Source organism: Anneissia japonica, unplaced genomic scaffold, assembly GCF_011630105.1.
Source record: "Anneissia japonica isolate Jap-2015-1 unplaced genomic scaffold, ASM1163010v1 scaffold2284_len378405_cov197, whole genome shotgun sequence".
Taxonomy (NCBI): domain Eukaryota; kingdom Metazoa; phylum Echinodermata; class Crinoidea; order Comatulida; family Comatulidae; genus Anneissia; species Anneissia japonica.
Window position 1 is genome coordinate 216,892 of NW_022735924.1, and position 21,454 is coordinate 238,345.

At 33.3% G+C, this 21,454-nt stretch overlaps 1 protein-coding gene across 5 annotated transcripts in view; it reads left to right on the top strand.

The window, feature by feature from the left end:
• The window catches only part of LOC117116704 (retinoic acid receptor RXR-alpha-B-like), a 76,236-nt gene extending 54,782 nt beyond the window's left edge, over positions 1–21,454 (top strand). For 2 of the 5 annotated variants that reach the window (XM_033260804.1, XM_033260806.1), the window contains exons 4-7: positions 3,263–3,429; positions 8,706–8,832; positions 12,918–13,142; positions 14,866–21,454. In XM_033260804.1, coding sequence (XP_033116695.1) covers positions 3,263–3,429; positions 8,706–8,832; positions 12,918–13,142; positions 14,866–15,212 — 866 coding nt within the window. In that variant the 3' untranslated portion in view covers positions 15,213–21,454. The remainder of the gene's footprint in view (positions 1–3,262; positions 3,430–8,705; positions 8,833–12,917; positions 13,143–14,865) is intronic. The other 3 variants (XM_033260807.1, XM_033260805.1, XM_033260808.1) reach the window with 3 other exon arrangements.

The following is a 21,454-nucleotide window of genomic DNA, read 5'->3' on the forward strand; positions in this document are numbered from 1 at the left end:
ATGTGGCTATAGAATTGTTTTTATTTCGAAGATTTCACAATTGTTATTAGTTAAATAGTATTACAATAATACTTAACATAATTTACATAAACTGCTGAAGCTACCCGAGTTCAAAAAAAGTTTTTTTTGTTTTTTTGGTTTTTTTTGGGATTCAATATTTTTTCAGCCCATCGAAGTAACAGTAATGTGTTTTATCCCATTTCGTTATGTGTAAAAGCACTGTAAAATTCAGCATTGGTGATTGAATATGCTTTTACTGACTGAACATACAAACCAATTACTTAGAATCTGGCTGGAATATTCTACTTAGATTGTTGTAAATTGCAATAAATGGAAGTGTATACCTCCTTGGAATCGGCTGACGGACAGCAATTACTCAATGCAACATTACTCCTACTGGGAGCATGCATTCATAGTTGCATTCTAATACAGGCTGAGTACTTCTCAAAGATCATCATGGACCTGCTATCCATTTAATGTTCTAGGCTTTTATTGGTATTCCAAAAATAGAATAATGAGAGAATGAAACAAGCATTCAGTATGAATAAATATCAGTTGACTTGCAAATTTATCTGAACTTACCTTTTTGATGTATAAAACTTCTCTTGCTACCTATAAAATATATTTTATTTATTTAGGCCCTATTTATTCTTTATTGAATTCTGAAGCCAATTTCTTCTATTTTCATAATATTTGATAATTTTTTAACATTTAATAAAAAATGATATATCATGAATATTTTCCACATACTTTTCAACAGATGTCCACCTACATTTTAAAATGGTCATGCATTGTTTTAATTCTTACATGCGAATGCAAAGCACAAAGTTTCTCCTGAAATTTTGGTGATGTTTAAAAAAAAAATTATTGATCATATAATATAAAAATCATGTTCATGTAATATCGAAAGCTTATACCGATACCAATAATATTCTAGGTTGGTACTCTTGTAAATTATAAATGAGGATTTTTTTTGAAAAGATATTTTTTAGGTTTCCTTATCATATAAACTGATTATTTTCCAAGATATTCTGATTTGGCACATACTTAATGGGTGTTCTATGAAATTTAATTAAATGTTGTTGATTTGAGCAGTGTATTTATTATGAAAGCTTTGCTCTTAGTCTGGGGAAATGTTGCATCTTGTAAAGACATCGAACTGGAAACAAAACCTAATAATGTGTTAATACAAAGAGCGCAGCATGCTTGAATAGTGTTAATATCAATGTTTGATCTCAGAGGAGATGAATCTGACGAAAAGACGATCTTTCAGAAGAAATCCACCAAATATATCTGATTATTAATATTACATTAAATTGTTATCAAACAGCAAGTGACTTGCCACTCAATTAGAAGCTAAAGGCAAAGTTTTGTCTACCAGACTTAACAGCGTTTGGTCAAACTTTGTTTGATCGTGTATGCTTTAAAGGGTCATCATTATTTAATTATTTTCACAAGAGGACAATTGCACACCTTTCAGTAATTCTCTCCCTCCATCTCAGTACAAGGAATATGATGATTTATGTCATTTTGAGATGATCATTTCGTCTTTTTTATAAGATAAACAGATGCCTACACTGTCAACACCCTCCCCTGCCAAGTGTATGTTTGGTACTTTTGCGAATGTGATGAAAATAGTGGGTATTCTGATAACAGTATGCGTCCTTCCATATGAGTAGGAAGTTGGACCCCTCTTTATCAAACAGTGTATGATCAAACATCACTGAGTTTGAAAGACGAAACAAATCTGATATTATTGTTCCTGCTATAAATAAGGTATTTTCAGTATGAGAATGTCTGTAGTGTTTGTAGTACTGTGGGATTGGAAAGCAAACATCTTACAACAAAGCTACAGCTTCTTCATTTTAATGCAGTATCCTCCTATGCAATGCTACTTATTATTCCTTAATGGTCAGTATGTTCTGATCATTGCTGATTAGTTATGAATGGTCAGTTAGCTATGACCATTGGGTGAAATGAGAGTTCATCAAGTATGAAGCAATGCATATTAAATGTGATTGATAGTGATGGTTATGTGTTGGTGATCAGTAAGGTTTGACCATTTTGAATTATTTATGAAGTGAATACATGTCTGTGCATAGATATGAATGAAAAGCTTGTGGGCACTTGTAATGCGTTTGGTCATTGAATTTGAAAGAAGTAACAGACATTACGCATTCCTTTGTACTTATGATATGACTCATTCTCATGTTCATTATTATATGAACAAATCGTGTGTATAATGAAATGTGAAATTAATAATCTATATTTTCAATAATATTACATTTTTTAATGTATTTTAAAAATTTCATATTTGTTGTGATGTTATCGCAATAATATTTTCATTTTGAGTACTGTATGGTATTATTTTACAATTATTTTAAAAATTATATTTGCTTTCACAATGCAATTAATTAGATGACAGAACAAGTAAAAAAGAAATTACTTTAACACAAGCCTGGTTCTCACGAGAGCCCTAGTATCCGGATTGGGAGCTAACCATTAGCGCTAACCATTAGCACCTGCGTGAGAACGCCCGATCGGTTAGCGTTAACCATTAGCGGTATCCGGATACGCTAACGGTTAGCAAGCGCTATCGGTTAGCAAGTTGAGCTCTTTTCTATCATCAATCAATCACACGTACGCATTTATAATTTCCAGTGATTCGATCATCATATTGTTGGTATCCGGATCGGGATTTTCTCGCATGGACGCACGGCAGCTAACGGTTAGGAGGATCCGGATCCTGCTAACCGTTAGCTGCCGTGTGAGAACATAGCCTTTAATTAGTCAATGTTTTTAAGAGCTTTGGGACAATTCATTGTCTAATTGGATAACATGAAGTGAATTGATTTCATCCCAAATATAGTACTGTACACTATAATACTTAAAATTGTGTCATATGATTTGAGAGGCTGGGTGTGCGAGGCAAGGCATATAGTCTGACCATAATCACCATGCTATAGTTCTACTCATGAAATAAAAAATATAAAATTCTCATGATTTTATTAGATGTTTGGAGAACAACTGTCCTCCATATATGCCTCATAATGATATAATAATGTATATTGTAGAGCATAGCTTAATTCCATCCTGAAAACAGGGTAATAAATGAATGTCTAACTCCATTCCCAAAGCCTTAGAATGAGTTTTGTACTTGCTGGAAATGAAAGAAAAACATAATTAGAAAAACAGTTTTAATGTAACTGGCTACTGCTATTCAGATTACATGGAAAGTTGATCTTATTTTAAAGCACTTAAGCCATTGTTTTGACAGCCGTTCAAGAAGAGAGGCAACGCAAAGACAAGTGCAGTGGAGATGGGGAGGTTGAGAGCACTAGTGGGTCGAACAATGATATGCCAGTAGAGAAGATACTGGAGGCTGAGTTAGCTGTAGAACCAAACACAGATACATATGTTGACACACAGGTAAGCAGTATTTCCAGGTAATTCATGTATTTGATAGACTCATTTTATTTTTAAATTTTATGTTGGATTATTTTATGGATGATAATCATGAATTTATTTTAAACAGTCGCTCGAAGAATCTGTAAGAGATCCTTGTTTTAGTTATTGCCAAAGGAAATGGATTTCTGATTTTATCATTGGACAATAAAATCCATCTGCTGTTAGCCAAAATATAATCAATCAAACTAATAGGAATTTAGAAAAATTAATTTAATAAATGATTATGCCCTGAAGAAATGTTGTAGATGATTCAATGTGAACGACTGCTCGTTGTAATTCATGTTCAGATAAAAATAGAACATCTCCATCAATCATAGAAACAATAATCAATAAATATTCAAAAATTCTTTGACACTTCTAATAATGAATTTCATAAGTCAACATTTATGAGTAACATTTATTCAGGTTAAAAAAAACATATCTAAGCCTGCACACACTGTTTTTTTCCTTAACTACCTCTCATTCTCATTTCTGATCAATCATTTTTTATCACAGTCTATGCTCCTACACTAAAAGTTAGTGAAGATAACTTAACCTAGCATTTATAGATAAATTCTACAAACAATTAGAAGATATAAGAAAGAAGTCTGTCACTAGATGAATAGGCCATGTCATAACCTTAACTCAATAGAAATTCTGCTAGTAATTGTACTACAGTGTGAATCCTTGTCTTTCCAACTGACATTTGAGTATATACCAACAAAAGACCATGCACTGACATCGGATTTTGCTTGGCATGCAGCATGAACATCAACATTTGTGACATCCCTCGAATAATTGTACCCTGTGTACTACAGTATCTGAATCTATAAAAATATAAATTTATTTTATTTATAGAAGGTTGCTAGTTCATAAATGCATTTGGGATGGTGAAGCTTATGCGCATTGGTCTTGTCCACTTTGATCCATCTTTAAAACCTTTGAAATGTGTACATAATTGAGTTGGAAAGGAGAATCCATGCCATAGAGATAGAGGTGCTGCTAAAAGATCCTTTACATTTCCTCTAGAAAATGTTGCACCAATGCACAGGCGGTGGTACAGGGTGGACCTAGGCCTACCCAACAATTTAGTGAGTGAGCCAAACCTCTTGTAGGTCCCAATATTAATTTGCAAAAAAGTTTGAATATTGATTTTAATAAATAAGGTATTATAGGCTAATAAATTACATAGTCTCTCAGGATGTAAAAAAGCTAATATTTCAAGGGTCTTCAGGCCCTGGACCACAACCAAGGGGTCCTTGGCTCCCAGCTTTGGTTTCCTGTTCTCTCATAAAGTGCCTACAGGAACAACAAGTTTAAACTGTGCTATCACCTATGCACCAATGAAGAGGCTAACAGAAGGATCAATGGAACAATTAAAATGTAGACAGATCTCGCTATGGCTAGAAAATGTAAGCTAAGATGGTGCAGTCACTAAGGGCCTGTTTTTGTGAACATGTGTTTTTTCCCCAGTAGAAACAAGCCACAAAACAAAAACATGGTTAGGAATGCGTTCTAAAAATGCATGTTTTTACACGCATTCGTTATAGGGTTCGCCCTCAGAAAATGCGTGTTTTGTGGTACACTTTTCAGCTGCAACGCAATACCGTGTTAGTCATGACCCGTTGGTGACCCAAATGAACCTCTTCGTTGGTTTGATCGCTCGTCCGCGGGAAATTCTGGGCGAAGAAAAAATTAAACCAATAGAATGACATGCTTGAAGATCATACCATACTTTTTTCATACTTTCGTGGTGTGTTGTTTACTTCTTTCGCAGCTTCAAGTAAGGTCAGCTTCAACTTCCGTTGGTGACCGTCATTTAAGCTCCGTCCACCTGCCAATGCTCGCATTACCGTGATTTTCTTTGTTGCACTTTTCACGAGAAACGCGTTCAGAAGGAATTAAACCGTTTATTCAGCAGAAACCCACCCTTAGCAAATGTAGTCTAAAAGGAATTTTGCGCTATAATACATCATATAGAGTAAGTTGTCTAGAAAGGTTAGATTGTTAGTAAATAGATATTTATGTCTGCACAATTCTTTAAGCCTGGTTCTCACGAGAGACCTATTATCCGGATCGGGAGCTAACCGTTAGCGGTATCCGGATACCGCTAACGGTTAGCAAGCGCTATCGGTTAGCAAGTGAGCGCGTTTCTATAATCAACCAATCACACATACGCGTTTACAATTTCCAGTTTCTTATTGGCCAGTGATTCGACCATCATATTCTTGATATCCGGATCAGGATTTTCTCATATGGATGCACGGCATCTAACTCTTAGCAGGATCTGGATCCTGCTAACCGTTAGCTGCCGTGTGAGAATATAGCCTTAGTACTCTTGTAGAGATATCATTTGGTTTAGTAGCTATTACTAATCTTTAGACCCACCAGAAGATTTACTTTCAATTGGGGAATGTCAAGGAGTGCAGTTTGCCCCTAAGTTACTATACTCAGTAAATGTTGAAAAGGTCAAGTTTCTAGTAATAGGCTTTTTCATCTCAACCTTTGGTATTGTTAAGTATTAAGTGAAGTTGAGCCAAAGTTGTGAAGTTTTTTGCTAGCATGTAGTAGGTACATTTTTGGCTAGTTAAGTTGTCTACTAAACACTGTCTTGTCAAACATAACAGAGAGTAGCAGCCAGAAAATGCTTTTGGTTTTTAATGTCAATTTTTATTGCTGTTAATGAAATTTTCTCTTCTGAAATGAGAGATGAATATGGTATCCTGTAGGAAACATATAACACATAAATTTTAACATGCATCTGTTTATGATCTAGGTAGTGTCTTGGGATATGAGGTACTGTCATCTGTATTTTGATAAACTAGATTTTACTGGGGGCTATGTGATACTTGAAGCATTTTGATAATCCAGAAAATACTGGTACAATTATGGTCAGCCATCTTTTTTAAGTATTATAAAGACATGTAGCTGCAAACAGGTGATTTTAATTATGGGATGGTTGTTAACATTTTGTTTATTCTCGCATGTGTTTACTGAATCCTGAGTTTGATGATGAGAAGAAACATAGTTCTGAAATGTTGAAAAGTGTATTTAACCACATGTTGTGGTTATGTAGAATTTCTACTGCTGTATACATTTCGCACTCTTGGTGGCAGCCTAGTATTTTAGATGTTTAAATCACCATATCAACCTATGTTAAAGTGATATTGAATCCTTGAGAAGGATGCATAAACATCACTAGTTTGTACAACCATCTCTACTACAGTATACTAATTTCCAGAGACTATGTACTACTTATCTGTGTGCTTCAACAGAACTGTCATACCCCTTGAAATGTAAAAAATAATACCTGCATTGCCAAACATCCCGGGTTCGCAGTGTGGGACGCATTCAGTGTTGGACAGCCCGGGTGCATTCCAGAGTTGCCAGTGTAAACAACACCGAATTTGATTCCGGAATTAGGCCTTACCTGGTGCCTACTGCAGCTGTGGTCAGGTAGGCCTAAACTTTGCAAGCAATGGGCTAGGCCTAGGCACTTTTCAAATTAAATCCCCTGCATATAAACTTGATAGCAAAACTGCTAATTTAATTCTCATAATTTAAAAACAATCCGAAGATACATTGCTTCAATATTGATATTAATTGCGGCTTCGTCACGACGAGGAACTCAAGCGAAGTGCGATCACCATCACAACAAAAATTGAGGGCGGTATTTGAATTCGAGTTCATTGCCGGTGTAAAATGGGAGCAACTCTGGATCAACCTGGACTTTTACGTTCGATGTAAATGGGAACACCTGAGATCCTGGATCACTCCGGAATTAACATGTAGGTTTATTCTGCCCTTGGCAGTGTAAAAGGGGTATTATACTGATCTGCCCTATGCATTTGAGAGAGGATAGCAAATGAATATGGTAGCTTTATTTCAGTTTAATTAGTAAACACACCAAACCTCAGCTTGATGCATCTTGTTCTCATATGAATTTTCTAATTGTCTTTACTGTGAAAACAATTACATGTACTTCATGTTGTAAAAATGTGATCAAGATATCAAATTACTTTTGTATGAAACCGATTCTAATGCTCTGTTATCCTCCGTAGGGAAATGTTCACATGTGCAAATATTGATAGTAATTTAGATATGATAAATTTGTTAATTATTGTTTTCCCATTTTATGTTGCAATAGCACTAGAATCAATATTGCTAGACCAAATACTGGATAAAAATCTTAGTATTGACAAAACAAGACGGCCAGAAGTAATATTAAATAGTATAATAACATTCCATCTATGGGCTTTTCAGTCTTTTTAATCTAAAATTTGAATTTTTTCATGGTAAGGGGATACATAACCTACTTGGTACAGAAACAGTTGCAATTCTTTGGAGACATATAGCACTGCACTTCAAACTATTCCAGTATGACCACATCTTCCCTTTTGAAAAATTAATCTACCTCCTTCGAACTCTTTAGCATTCCTCTCTCTTCAGAGCATTCCACTTTACCAGCTTTTATTCAAATCTTCTTTCTGACTAAACCTTTTTCCTAGCCATTCCTCTTCAGTCTATCCCTCTTCTAACATTTGCTTTCCTGAACATCACTTTTTCTCCCTACCATTTTCCTCCCAATCAGTGTCAGTGCAACATTCCTTCTTCCTGACCAATTTCCTTTTCTCCAAATTCTTCTTTTATACATTCTCTCTTCTATCAGCCCATCTCTACATTTCTACATCTCCTTTTTTAAACACTATAGTATAAGGAACACTTTTAGATAGATGTATCTAATTATGTTTTTTATAATAATGTAGGGATACAGTAATTAATTATATAAAACTCTAATAACAAGTTTCATCATCTTGTGAACAACATTACTTTACCTGATGATGTCTTTTTTCGGTGTTGATTTATGTATGGGAAAATGGGTTGTGCTTAAGCTGGTTCATTTCCTTTCATTGCATTCCTGACCTTTATCCTAGAAACATCAGTCTGCATTTACATCCTAATTTCAACTACCTTTCTATCATAGGATTCTGCAGATGTTGTTTGTATATTGCAGGCAATACATAGAAATAGATTAATATAATTTGATGTAATTTGTTCTTTTGAAAATGTACTTATTGTGATTAGGTGCAGTATAGTAATTATTGTATAATTTACAGTACACACCTGTCTTAATGTATGTAATACTTACACATGTGTTGTTAATATGTGGTGAGTAATGAACTTTGTGCCCTTATTTAACCTACAGTAGTTTGATAATCATTGTACATAATATTGATTACCTATTTTGTTTTCACCAGAATGACCCAGTGACCAACATATGTCAGGCTGCAGATAAACAGTTGTTCACATTGGTGGAATGGGCCAAGAGGATTCCTCATTTCTCAGAGCTAATTCTAGATGATCAAGTGACACTCCTTAGAGCAGGTAAACTATTGTCTGTCTAAGTAGGGAGCTGCTTAGCAAATGTATTCAACTAATTAGCAAGTTAACCAAATATCAATTGGCTCTATAGTTCATTATGATTTTGTTTTTTTCTGTAGGAGCATGTATTCGGGAAACCTGTCTCTTTGTGGAGTAGTCTGTCTATCCAAGTAGCATACTACTTCACAAGGTATTGGTACAATACCTTGGCAGTCCCTTGCTTAGTACTGTAGCTTGTTGTTTAGCTTGTCTCTTGTAGCATGGTCATACTGCCTGGCCTTAGTTGATAGAGCATTTAAACTATTATCAAAGGGTCTTGGGTTTTAATCCAGAAGAGGATAATATGTTGTTCTTGAAAATTTATTATAAACATAAGTATTAATTAAAGGCACAGTATGGATGACATATTGAGGTGAACATTTTCTCTTGTTGCTTTCATGTTTTAGTGTGCTAATTTAGTTTATCATGTAGTTTATTATTAGGATAAATTATAAATGTTGACCTACAAGGCATTGAGGCGAGAAGAAGACTGAAAAGTACAAATCACCCAGAACAGAAGTCTTCACTTGTAAAAAATATTATATATCATTGCTTTTTGCTATGGAATTTGGCTTTTAGGACCAAAATTATATATCTATTCTACTCCACACTGACTCTAGAACTTTACAACTGTAGCACAGAGCTACAATATTTTTAAACAGATCATAATTTTAGGTCATATGAAATTCTTTGCATTTTTTAATATCCAGAAAATTGGAGATGCATACAACAGAATCCTCTTTCAAAAAAGATTATGAAATTATATCAATACTGAATATTAAGTATCATACCTGCAAATTAAACATAGTCTCAGAGAACTGTAGTATTTTGGTTCCATTTACTAAAACGAACTTCTAACTGTTGTTCATTCATAATCAGCATTACAGATTTTTAAAATGTACATACTTTCCTTTGCTCTTTTTTCCCCTTTTTTTCTTGTTTTTCTGAATAGTATAGTTAAGCAGAGGTATCTGTTAATCAATTTCTTTTGATTACTTGGCTGTGTGTTAGAAAATAATCTTTGTCCTATATTCAGAGAAGTTAAAACCTAATCATTTGCGACTTATTGTGTTATTGTTGTGGTTTTTTGCATTTTTTATTTTACAACCAGCTGCATATTTTTTCACAAACAGCTATCTTCCACTAGAACTACCCTAGTATAGCATACTGTTGAAGAGATTAGTGAAACAATCCATTATTCATGCCTTACTCTGTATGATGTATTTTGAGATTTCCTGTGGTATGTAGAAATAAATGTATTGTTCCTGTTTGTCAGCTCATCTTTAAACATCTAAACAGGTAGAAGTTGTTATTCATGACATGTAATTCACACACAGAACATTTAGTAAAATACGGAATAATACAATCATCTTCACGGTACATATTATTTGTACAAGTAAGAGAATTTGTTGAAAAATTAATTTTGTTTAATTCAAGATAATTATATTGTCGTAATTATATAATTACGTTCCACTGGCAGTAACAACAAAACATATACAGTAATAAATAAAAGATAACATAGATATTAGTAGGAAAAACATATTTTTATTCTAAAATTAAGTGAACAAAAATGTCCATTTTAACCATGATTTTTCAACTTAAAATTTTAAAAAAAATACAAAAAAGGCTTGCTGTCTTGTTAGTTGATGTATTTTATTAATAATTTTTGTGTTTTATTTTAGTAGTGTAATGTGATCCTGAAAGAATATAAATTTACTAAGTAAAATAATAACCATTTGATGCCTTTGAATAATGGCTTTATATCTTTAGTCATAAATGATAATCAGACTGAATGGAGTTTTTTTTTGCCATACCTGCATGATGTAGATTGATATAGAAGAATACCACACATTACACCAGCGCTTCATTACAACATAATTTCTTAATGTATTGAAAACGGCGTCATCCTTATTATCGGCACTTTCAAAGTGGTAAATTACTCTAGCAATGGACTGACTTCACACAATGCACTCAAGTATTAACAATATTTAGCAGTTGCGCTTCTGTGTAAATTCACTTGGAAAAGTGCATCTATTGTGGTACCACTACTAATAAATAATCTGGAAAACATAGGCACAATAAAAGGGCATCAGTACCAGTGCAATTTTGTGCATTTTTTTTTTAAACTTTAATTTCAATTATATGAACATTAATAAAATATAAAAAGAAGAGTGGGATTAATTGTTAATAGGAATATTTACTAGTGAAGTATAGATACATTTATAAAGATAATGTGGTCCATATTTCTTATACTAGCAAAAGCATTACAGTGGGCATTAGGCAATGTGACACAACATCCAATATTGACATACAAGTTCTAGGCACTGCATCCAGAAACAATCTTTAATATTAACATTGTGATTAAACCATACACACTTTAGTTTTAATAATTAGGCAGTGGCTATTGTTACACCATTTTTAAAGAAGTATATGAAAATGTAATGGAAATAAACGCAAGTATAATGAAAATAAGTGAAGATTTTTGGTGCATCTTTTATGTATACAATCAATATTTTAACAGTACTTGTTATCGTCGACACTGACTCAGTTCTAACCTGTTGTAATGCTACTTTGTCTAATGAAGCTTTGTGTTCGCTGTTGGCAACAATTTCTGTTATTTACACTTTAGCTTGCCATTAACTATGATTAAGCAGCTAAAATTGTGCAAATAAACTCGTAGCCAGACATACGATAAGATTTCTCTTGATTCTTCTTGCGTCTTCATGATGTAATTGTTGAAAGGAATGAATAAAGAAAACTAGACAAAATGCAATGAACAAATCTTTACGGTGGAAGTAATAAATATTCAAGGAATAGGCGTGTGTGTTTACATGATGCTAAAATGACCATAAACAATAATTTATATTCAACTGAGACATGCCAATTGATGTATTAGAGATGCCCAGAAAACAATGATTTTTTTTTAATAGAAAAATAAACATTGTTATTAACTAAATATATTTGTTTTTAAATCAACGATCTAAAAAATGTTATCAGTAAAAAAAAAATTCCAATATAAATAGAAAAAGAATTTTAACGACAACAATTACTATTGAATCATCTGACTGCTTAAGGCCTCTGCATATGGTAATAGAAATGTGATGATAAATCAAAGGTCACGGACATAAAACAGCAGAAAATGATCCTTGTTAGAAAATGTCGGGAAGGGAGTGAGTGGGTTGGTCAGTGCAATCAATGCCACAGGTGATATCTGTCCATCAAAAGTCAGATCAGTATTCTGGTAACAATTTTCATGAATAATGCTATGATTCAACATTGTACCATATACTCTAAGATTGATTTCAACAGCTGAGTGTCTTGCCCTAGACAAACTCTGGGATTTTTACAGGAAATATAGGCAGGACTTGGTACTGGGGTTAAACTCAAACTCCTCCCTGTTTTACTTACTGCATTTACTATTATGTTTGCCAATTAAAATATGTTCTGGTGTTCTCCATTATGGTAGGTTGATGTTCTCATATACCTGTTGTCTGTTAGAACGTTGTTATTGTTAGTATTGATACAGTTGTTTTTGTCTTTTGTAGTAGTAACCGTATCCACACTAACAACATTAACGATGACCTAACTGTTGTTATAGTTGTTGTGATTGATGTTACTGTAGTCGTTGTTGCTGATGTCATTGTCACTTTTGTTGTTGTTACTGTTGTCACTGTTGCTGTTGACGTTATTAACGACAACATTGATATAGCTATAGTGTTATTAACCAATAAAGGAACCATAGGGTGTGGTAGGAAGAGTGGTTGCGGTATTTGGCTAACTTGTTTACTATTATAAGCATCAATCATATTTACAGTAATAATGCGATATAAAGTTCAGATGATAGTGTAATTTGCATTACTACTTATGTTCCTTAACCTTTGACATGGTCATATGTACTGAAAACTAAGAGGTGGATTATTAATGATGATGTAATAATAAGTATCAATGTTTTATTGTAATCACTATGTCATTGCATCATCAGTATTTTGATTATAATATTATCTTCATTATTGATTGTAATCACAAGAATATATTTGATGTCATTGCAGGATGGAATGAGTTATTAATTGCTGCTTTCTCACATCGCTCCATTGCTGTTACAAATGGAATCCTTTTGGCAACCGGTTTACATGTACACCGAAACAGCGCCCATACAGCCGGTGTTGGCACTATATTTGACCGTGTCCTCACAGAACTTGTTGCCAAGATGAGAGAAATGAGAATGGATAAAACAGAGCTTGGCTGTCTCAGGGCGATAGTCCTTTTCAACCCAGGTAGGTTTCCCCACTAGATTAGCATTGTTCAGCAATCTTGCAACAGCAGGCATGTACTGTTATACATATGGGGCTTGCCATGCCAAAACCAGCATCAATGACAGAAACATTTAAAAAAAACCAATTGACTTTTTAGTATATTCATATTCTCCACATTATCAGCTTTAAAATGATGGGTCATTCACTGGAATTGACTTACTATTGCCAAAGTTATGAGTAAAAGTATTACAGCTTCTCTGTACTAAAGTATACAACACTGGCACATTGGCATTGCAAGCCTCATATAAACATACAAAAAATGTTATCTCCATGATCTATAAATATAAGTCTATCTTATTGATATCGATAAGGAGATTTTGATTTTGCCCCGGGGACACCCACCAGCCACACTGCAGTTCCTACCGTAGTCAGTAAACTGGGAGGCGATGTCCTAATCTGCACATAGGACCAACTACTTGACATTCAATTCAAAGAAAAAGGTAATTTGAGAAAATGGTATAGACAGGGGTCTGAACATTTTCAGTATGATTATTGCTCTTGTATTGTGGGAGGGGCTTCTCATGTTGTTCTCCCTCTAAACATTGCAACCCAAGGCAATCTGCCTCATCAACAACTCCATCTTGCTTGTTTTCTTCAGTCTCTCAATAAAGCCAGCTCGTTTTTGCCCATTTTATTACATGTTTTCTTATCACTGTTATGCACCATTATATCTCTCTGAATTACTTCTAGGACTTTCCATGCTTCTGTAGACCTACAATATGCTTCTTCCCCTCCTCACATAAATTGTCCCACTTGTCATACTTTGATCTTTGCACTGTCTTTGCTATTAAACTAACTCTCATCTCTTTCCAGAACCCTTTGAAACCTTAACCTCCTCTTTACTATCTCCCCCCTCCCCACCTCCTCCCCACCTCAAAGCATTGCTACGCGCTTAACGTTTTTTAGGCATTGATATTGCCAACCAGCACTAAAATGAAATACTAAAAATAACAGACTATAATTTATTATTACAATTTGTACTGCGATTAAATTACAAAACTGCCTTTAAATTATTACTACTATGCTTATACTAGTTAGTAATATTTTTCTTCTAATGCATATTAATTGTGCCTCATTTTATAATAAGTATTTAGTAGTAGTAAATAGTTTATATTAATATTTTTTATGAAATATAATTTTGTTAAAAATGTACTACCTATAAGTATATATGATGGGCAGATGGTTAATGTTAAATAGTGACTCATTCTTTCATTAATTCTGCCTTTTGTCCCTTTCTTTTGACATTAAGCAGGAGTAACTCATAATTAGCACCTTTCCTTATATTCCAGTATCCATTACCTACAACAATAATAAAAAATGTTACCTCAATCACATTATGTAGTTCTGTGGGAGGTATTTGCTTTTAATTGACTACATATTTTGAGGCATATAGGCATAAGAATAACAGCCTGTCAGTTTTAATTGAGAAATTGTAAAGGCAATGCATTACCAAAAGTATATTTAATTTCCTAAGTTGCTGAACAACAGCATTGTTTTTAAATTTCCTTAATAATAGTCCTTGTTTCAAGTATAGTTTTTCTATAATTATAGTAAAAACTAACTCTATTTTCTTTTGTTTTATGTTTGTGAACTCTCTGTTCTGTACATGCTCTTTGTTATATGTTGTTATTTTTAGTTTGCTTTCTTGTTACTACTCTATGTTCTCTTCTGTTTGTATTGGCAGATGCCAAGAATCTAACCTCAGTACAGAAAATCATACATAATGCCAGGCGTGTTGCTACAGATCCAATGAACAGTCTTCCCTTTGTTTATTCAACAGATGCGAAGAATCTCTCCTCAGTTCAGAAAGTGGAAGAGCTACGGGAGAAGGTTTACGCATCACTGGAAGAGTACTGTCGGACTCAGTATCCGGAGGAGTCTGGCAGGTTTGCTAAATTGCTTCTACGATTACCAGCGCTACGATCCATCGGACTTAAATGCTTGGAACATCTCTTCTTTTTTAAATTGATTGGTGACACCCCTATTGATACATTTCTAATGGAAATGTTAGAGGCACCTAATAATAGCTAATTTAGCAGCTAATCACCCACATACAGTTGTATTGATTTACATGAATTTCACAAATTCCTTGCTACTACTACCACTACCATAACAACTGCTGCTAGAATTACATGCAGCGTACCACTACTTTGCTACAAACTCAATAATTATTTATCCATTTTATTATTTTGTTGCATTAAAAAAATATCACTTCCACTTGATGATTAACTACCACCAACACCAGTTCTCTACTCACCAGTCACTACTGTAGAGAACTACAACTAATTCAGCAACTAAAACGATGATTATCTGCTTATTACCACAAACTACTTCAGTCTACTGATTCTGTACTATTTTACAGTAAATTGAATGATAGTACAAAAATATCATCAATACATGACGTACCTTCATATACCTCTTACTTTATAACAACCACTGCCTCTATATCTACTCTGGCCACTGTACAATAAAACACTGTCATTGGCTGGTTTATCAAGCGCCATCAGGTTCTAGCTAATCCAAAGTCACAGCTTAAAAGCGTTGGCATATCACCATTGCAGTTATATGAATGCCTGTCAAGAAGTTAAAGGGGATGCATTTGCTTTAGAAAAAGTTTCCAGAACCAAGATTGGTGTTGCACCAGGAGAAGGCATTTCTGCAGGCTGTTGGTTACCAGATCACAGATACTACACAGGCTGCAAGTTAATATATATTATGTAGATACATAGGTTAAAGGGTACATTCAGAACTCTTAGTTATTTTAGAAGTGCTGTAGATATATATTTTGTTCAATTGCTTTACTAAGAGATAATAATATGCTGCAATATAATAGCTTACTAAATAGCACTGCTTTTTTTCCTATTGGCATTAATTTAGATGTGAACTTGTGTAAGGGTTCCTGCAGTCATAAACAAAAACTTTGGGAAAAAACGACTGATCGAATTTGGCCACTCTGTCTTGAACATGCAAACATGGTCAGAAAATTGTTATCTGACATATTATATTAATATATAATATAGATTAATTTATAACTACGTAAACTCACAAATGTTATATTAATTCATAATCTACATTAAGTTTGCATGGAATCATGGTTATAAGAGAAAGTTCACTAAATAGAAATGTTGTGGTGCAGGAACCCTGTACTAAGCTGTTTGGCAAAAAGCATGGAAATAGAATATGGTTTCTTGTAGAATTTAATTGCAGCATTTATTTATTAATTTAACACTGTTGTTTTTTTCTGTTGTGGATGACTTGCGCCAGTGGTTATTAGGTAATATCCGATTCCACGTATTTACAAATAGAGATGTATAACCCCAGAAACCCAGAGAATTTGTTTAAGGTTACTATGGACGGACCTGCCTGCCTATTTTGGTATGCCATCTCGATACATCTGTAAAACACAAACCATCATGATTAGCATAAATTGGTACCAAGGTGCCAATTTTTTTTTTGTGAACATAGTGTAAAATTTATAACTAGACTAGTGATTATAAACTATAGACTAAATGTTGATGCATTGTCCTGTTTAACACAGCTACTATGCCTCTCACAAGCACTGATGGTTTCAATCATGCCAAGATTGAGACGCAAGATAACACATCTAATGAATATTGTCAGGATGAGGGAACCTAATGTGGTCATTGTGGTGTTGCATTGTGAAATCACTGTGTGAATGTGAACACTGCATTTCCCATGTTCTTATATAATTTCATTAGCAAATTTGTATTAGTAGCATATATGTTTGAAGACGGAGATTGCATCAAAGTCGGCAGACGTTCCTTTAGTAATCTAATTTAAATGGTATCTTTATATTTTACTTTTAATATTAACAAGCATTTGGTTGAGGTGAATCATGAAGTGGAATTCGTGTCCTGGGGCAGGATACATTCTTATTGTTACCACAAATTATTGTTGTCATGACAACCAATCACGTGCCAGTCGTATATATTAGTTCATGTGCAATTTGTATGTATCATGGAGGCCGGACCGTCTGTCATTTACATTTTTATAATCTGTGTTCATTTTTCAAAGCAAAAGCTTTTCATATGAAATCATTTGCAAATGTAATTACAATTTTAAAGAGAAAATTTAATACCAATTACTTACCAACAACTTACATTGTGATTGCTAATAAATTAATATGTTTATAAAATCACCCACCAGAATTTGTCAGTGTAAATTGGGAAATATATTTAAAATTATCTATCTTAACACTTGTTAAATATTTATAAAATTCTCAGAATTTTAAAACCTTTCCACAGTTTATTTTTAAAATAATTTTTTTTTTTATTTATCAAAACAAAATTTAAAAGAATGTAAACAGTATTTCCTTAATTATGTATATATAGCTAGGTTGAATAAAATAATGTTATGGGTAGGTTTTTTTTGAGGCTGAAAAAATTGATCATCAGAAATGGCCTGTAAATTTTTTTAGATAGTTTTCTAGGGAACCATGTAGGAATTTTGATAGTCATCAAGATGCTTAAAAGTATTACTACAACAAATAAGCAATAACAGTCAAAAGGCAATTATTCTTTAGAATTCCTTCCTGATAACATTGTTTCCTTAAAAACTCAATACTGTAGTTTCAAACCAGAAAATCAAGCATGGGCCAGCCACCCATGAAAATTTGCACCATATTTGAGATGTGATATCGTTTTCAAGATGGGGGGCCTTATATGCATTGACCCAAGCCTCTATTCTGGAATTGGCAGAATTGCAGTGTTTTGTGAACAAGTACTGTAATAACTAACTAAAATATAGATTTTTGATTTTTTTTTACACTTAAGATAACAAATCCTGAATATGTTCCTGGTGCCCTCTACACCATGTATAAGTGTAAATAATATGGCTTCTAATAAAATTAAATTAAACATGTTCATGTAACAGACAACAACAGCATATGGGGGATTTTTTGAATTTGTGAAAGAGGACAAATTCTGAGTGATTATACGATCCCCAAGTGATGTCAACTTGGTGTACAATCCCATTACATATTTATTGCACATGAATTATGTATGCTTATGTCTTGCATTTGTAAACGGAAAAAAAAACCCCAATCAATGTAGTTGCTCATTTATGCAGCCATATATGTATAGAAAGTTTATTTATGTATAATTTTATGTCAGTTGCCTACTGTTTTTTCGCTGTAGTAATGCAACATTTTCTTTAAAGTTATTGGATCTTAAATTGATCAAGATGTTACAAAACAAATTTTTGGTATAAGTAAGAAACATGCTGTTACATTGCTGATATAATTATTTTATTATAAACATTGGAAAAATATATAATTGTTGGTAGATCCAGGGATGTGCATGGGGAATGAGGATATACCCCTATGTTGGCTATCAAATGTTTCCAGAGGGAGGAAAAATGGGGGGGGGGGCAGAACTGACAACCAAAAAAATATGCCTGTTTTTAAAGTTTTGCAATAAAAAAAAAATATACTGTATTGTTTGCTCTGTGCATATCAGAATTTTTTTGACAAGTTTGATTTTCCCATATTTGGGCATGGTGATGTCATATCACACCCATATATGGGCAAATCACTGGTATTCATCAAAAAGTATGGACAGAGCATAATAAGTTGGTGTGTGGGTTTTGAAACCTAGGATGAGGCATGGAAACACATGTCTTTTAACAGAACATTGCAATTTCAACTGGAAACATTTCAAATTGACTGTGGTACTGATAATCAAATGGTAGTAGAACAGTTTGGAATTATTGTATGTTGAATGTTTGTTAAAGAAGGATTTAGTATCAATAAACAACCTGATACCATGGGCTTAAGTTCAGGTTATTAAATTGGGTGAAGCTGACCTCCAAAAGTAGGAGTATAACAGGAGCTAAGTCAGTCTTTACACAGCTTGATAAAGACATGCTTCTCTCTGATTGAGCTAAGTCAGCCATTACTCAGCTTATATAATTCTATGAATGTTGGAAATGTAATTTATTACATAGCGGATGATGGGTGGGCTTACTATTACTAGTTTTGCAGGGTACCTTTGGCTGAAGAGTAGTAGATAAATACCTTGGTTATTACAATGTGTTTTTATCTAAGGGGGAAATCATATAAGTAGATTGTTTGCATGGGGGAAGTATATCTGACGGATCAGATTATTGTACTGAAAAAAAAATGTCTAAATGAAGAACTTTGCTTAGTATAGAACTGAAATTATCTAACTTCTAACCTCTTAATGTATAGACTGAGGGTTTTAAATTTTTTTAAATATTAGGATTAAATGATACTAACAATTTTTTAAATGTATGCAATTTAATCGTAAATTTGAAATTCAGTGGTATGCTAGTTTTATACCAGTCAACTCTGAAATATGAAAACATTTGGATGTATTTTTTAATCAACAAGAGAAGTAATTATATGAATAGAAATAATTAAATGTATGTTTGGATATTTCAAGATGTGTCTGTTTAAAATGGACAACAGTAGAACTGATATATGTGACTTTAGAATGAAAAAAAAAATATAGAGAAAATTAGGCCCATATGATGTTTATTTATGCCAGAAGATATTTAGAGGCACAGACAAAGAATAAGTTTATGTATTTATACGTAATTACTTATATGGATATAAATATCTGACCAGTTCTGGCAAAACCCAGCATTGCTGGCTTTTCAAAATTTTGTGCTAGCAACCAAAATGTCAGAAAATCAGCATCTTGGTCAATTTCTGGTTTTTGCAGTTTATGGAAGAAGAGGTATTTATTGAAAACTTAATACAGTAATTCTCATCAAATAAACACTTTTAATGGTTAGTACAAAAATGTAGGGTTTTGCCATAGCTGGTCACATATAAACATATTGGTCTAAATGTATGCTCATATTTTTGTGCTTGCGACACAATAATACACGTACATACGTATATATACATAAGTACTGTATTTGTATGCATAAATTATGTGTGTGTGTATAAATATACGGTATGTGTATATACTGTGCATATGAAATGTAATGTATGTTAATGGCCTTACATAAGCATATGATAGTTGTGGGATGTATAAATGACATAATAGAACTCAATGCACAAGTCGTCTTCATTTTGGGTATAATTTTGCTGGGGTGTGAATAATTTGAGCCACCTTAAGCACATAAAATATCTATTCTGTTTGCTCTTTGCTAAAGTAATTTCTGGGTGTTGGCAGCAATTGTGAAAAAGGTTAAGGGTTACAAATGGGCGTTAACCCCTCCAGTTAACTTAAGTATTCACTCTGTGTACTTGCTTGTATATAGCTTTTGTGTGTTCTCTGTTTCTACATAGTGTTTCTATTTGTAAATGATGTTTGTTTTAAACAAAGTAAAAGAAGTTTTGTCTCCTATATTCCCAGTTTGTATCAAATATTTTCTCCCTAAGTACGAGTAAGGAAATTAAGTTGGTGTAGAGCACACCGCAAAGTACAGTAAAAAATATTGTTGAGGTTGAAAATATACATAAAGGGGGTTATTCAATATAGACTGCATATTTTGTTTATTTAGTTGTTATATAGTACATATATCATGAATTACTTTGGAAAATATTAGAGACATTTGTTAACAAATTATGCATATTGGTTTAACTGAGCTTAAGATTCTGAATAAATTTTAAGTTCATATCTTTTAATATGTGGGAGGTACTGAAATTTGGCTTTATATTGCATTATTTGTCTGTACCTCATAACTTGTAAATATAATTATTTTACTTAATGTTGGCTCATGAAGTTCATCTTTTCTTAAAATGTTTCATTTCTGATAATATTATTACTATACTGTACATTCAGAAGCCCTTTCCTTTGTAAGGTATCAAGTTATTTTTTTATTTTTTATTTTTTGGAAAGGTGGAATCATTGACAGAGTGAGCCAACACAGAAAGTGTATACAAGCCAAAGTAGAGTGGAGATGGAATTCCAGAAGGTTTAACAGTTTAGCATTCAATTGTAAACTTCTCCAATGCATGTTTTAAACTATTTACATTGAGTATATGGTATTCCAGTTGTTGCAATCTCCCTCTACCTCCTAACCTTCAGAATTCTCTATATTTTAACCTGTGGATCAAGTCTGTTTTGGCATTGAGAGTTGCTTTTCACGGCGCAAAAAAAAAATAAATAAAATGTGCCGATTTCTATTCTGCCTTTTCGCATTAAACTCTCTTAAGTCAATGGCTAGTACAGTATAAGTTGTGTCAGGCATCATCAATTCACTTGATATTTTGAATGTGTTAGGGAACCAGCTCTAGATGGACTCTCTTCTCTTCCGAAATAAAACATGTATGACTGAAA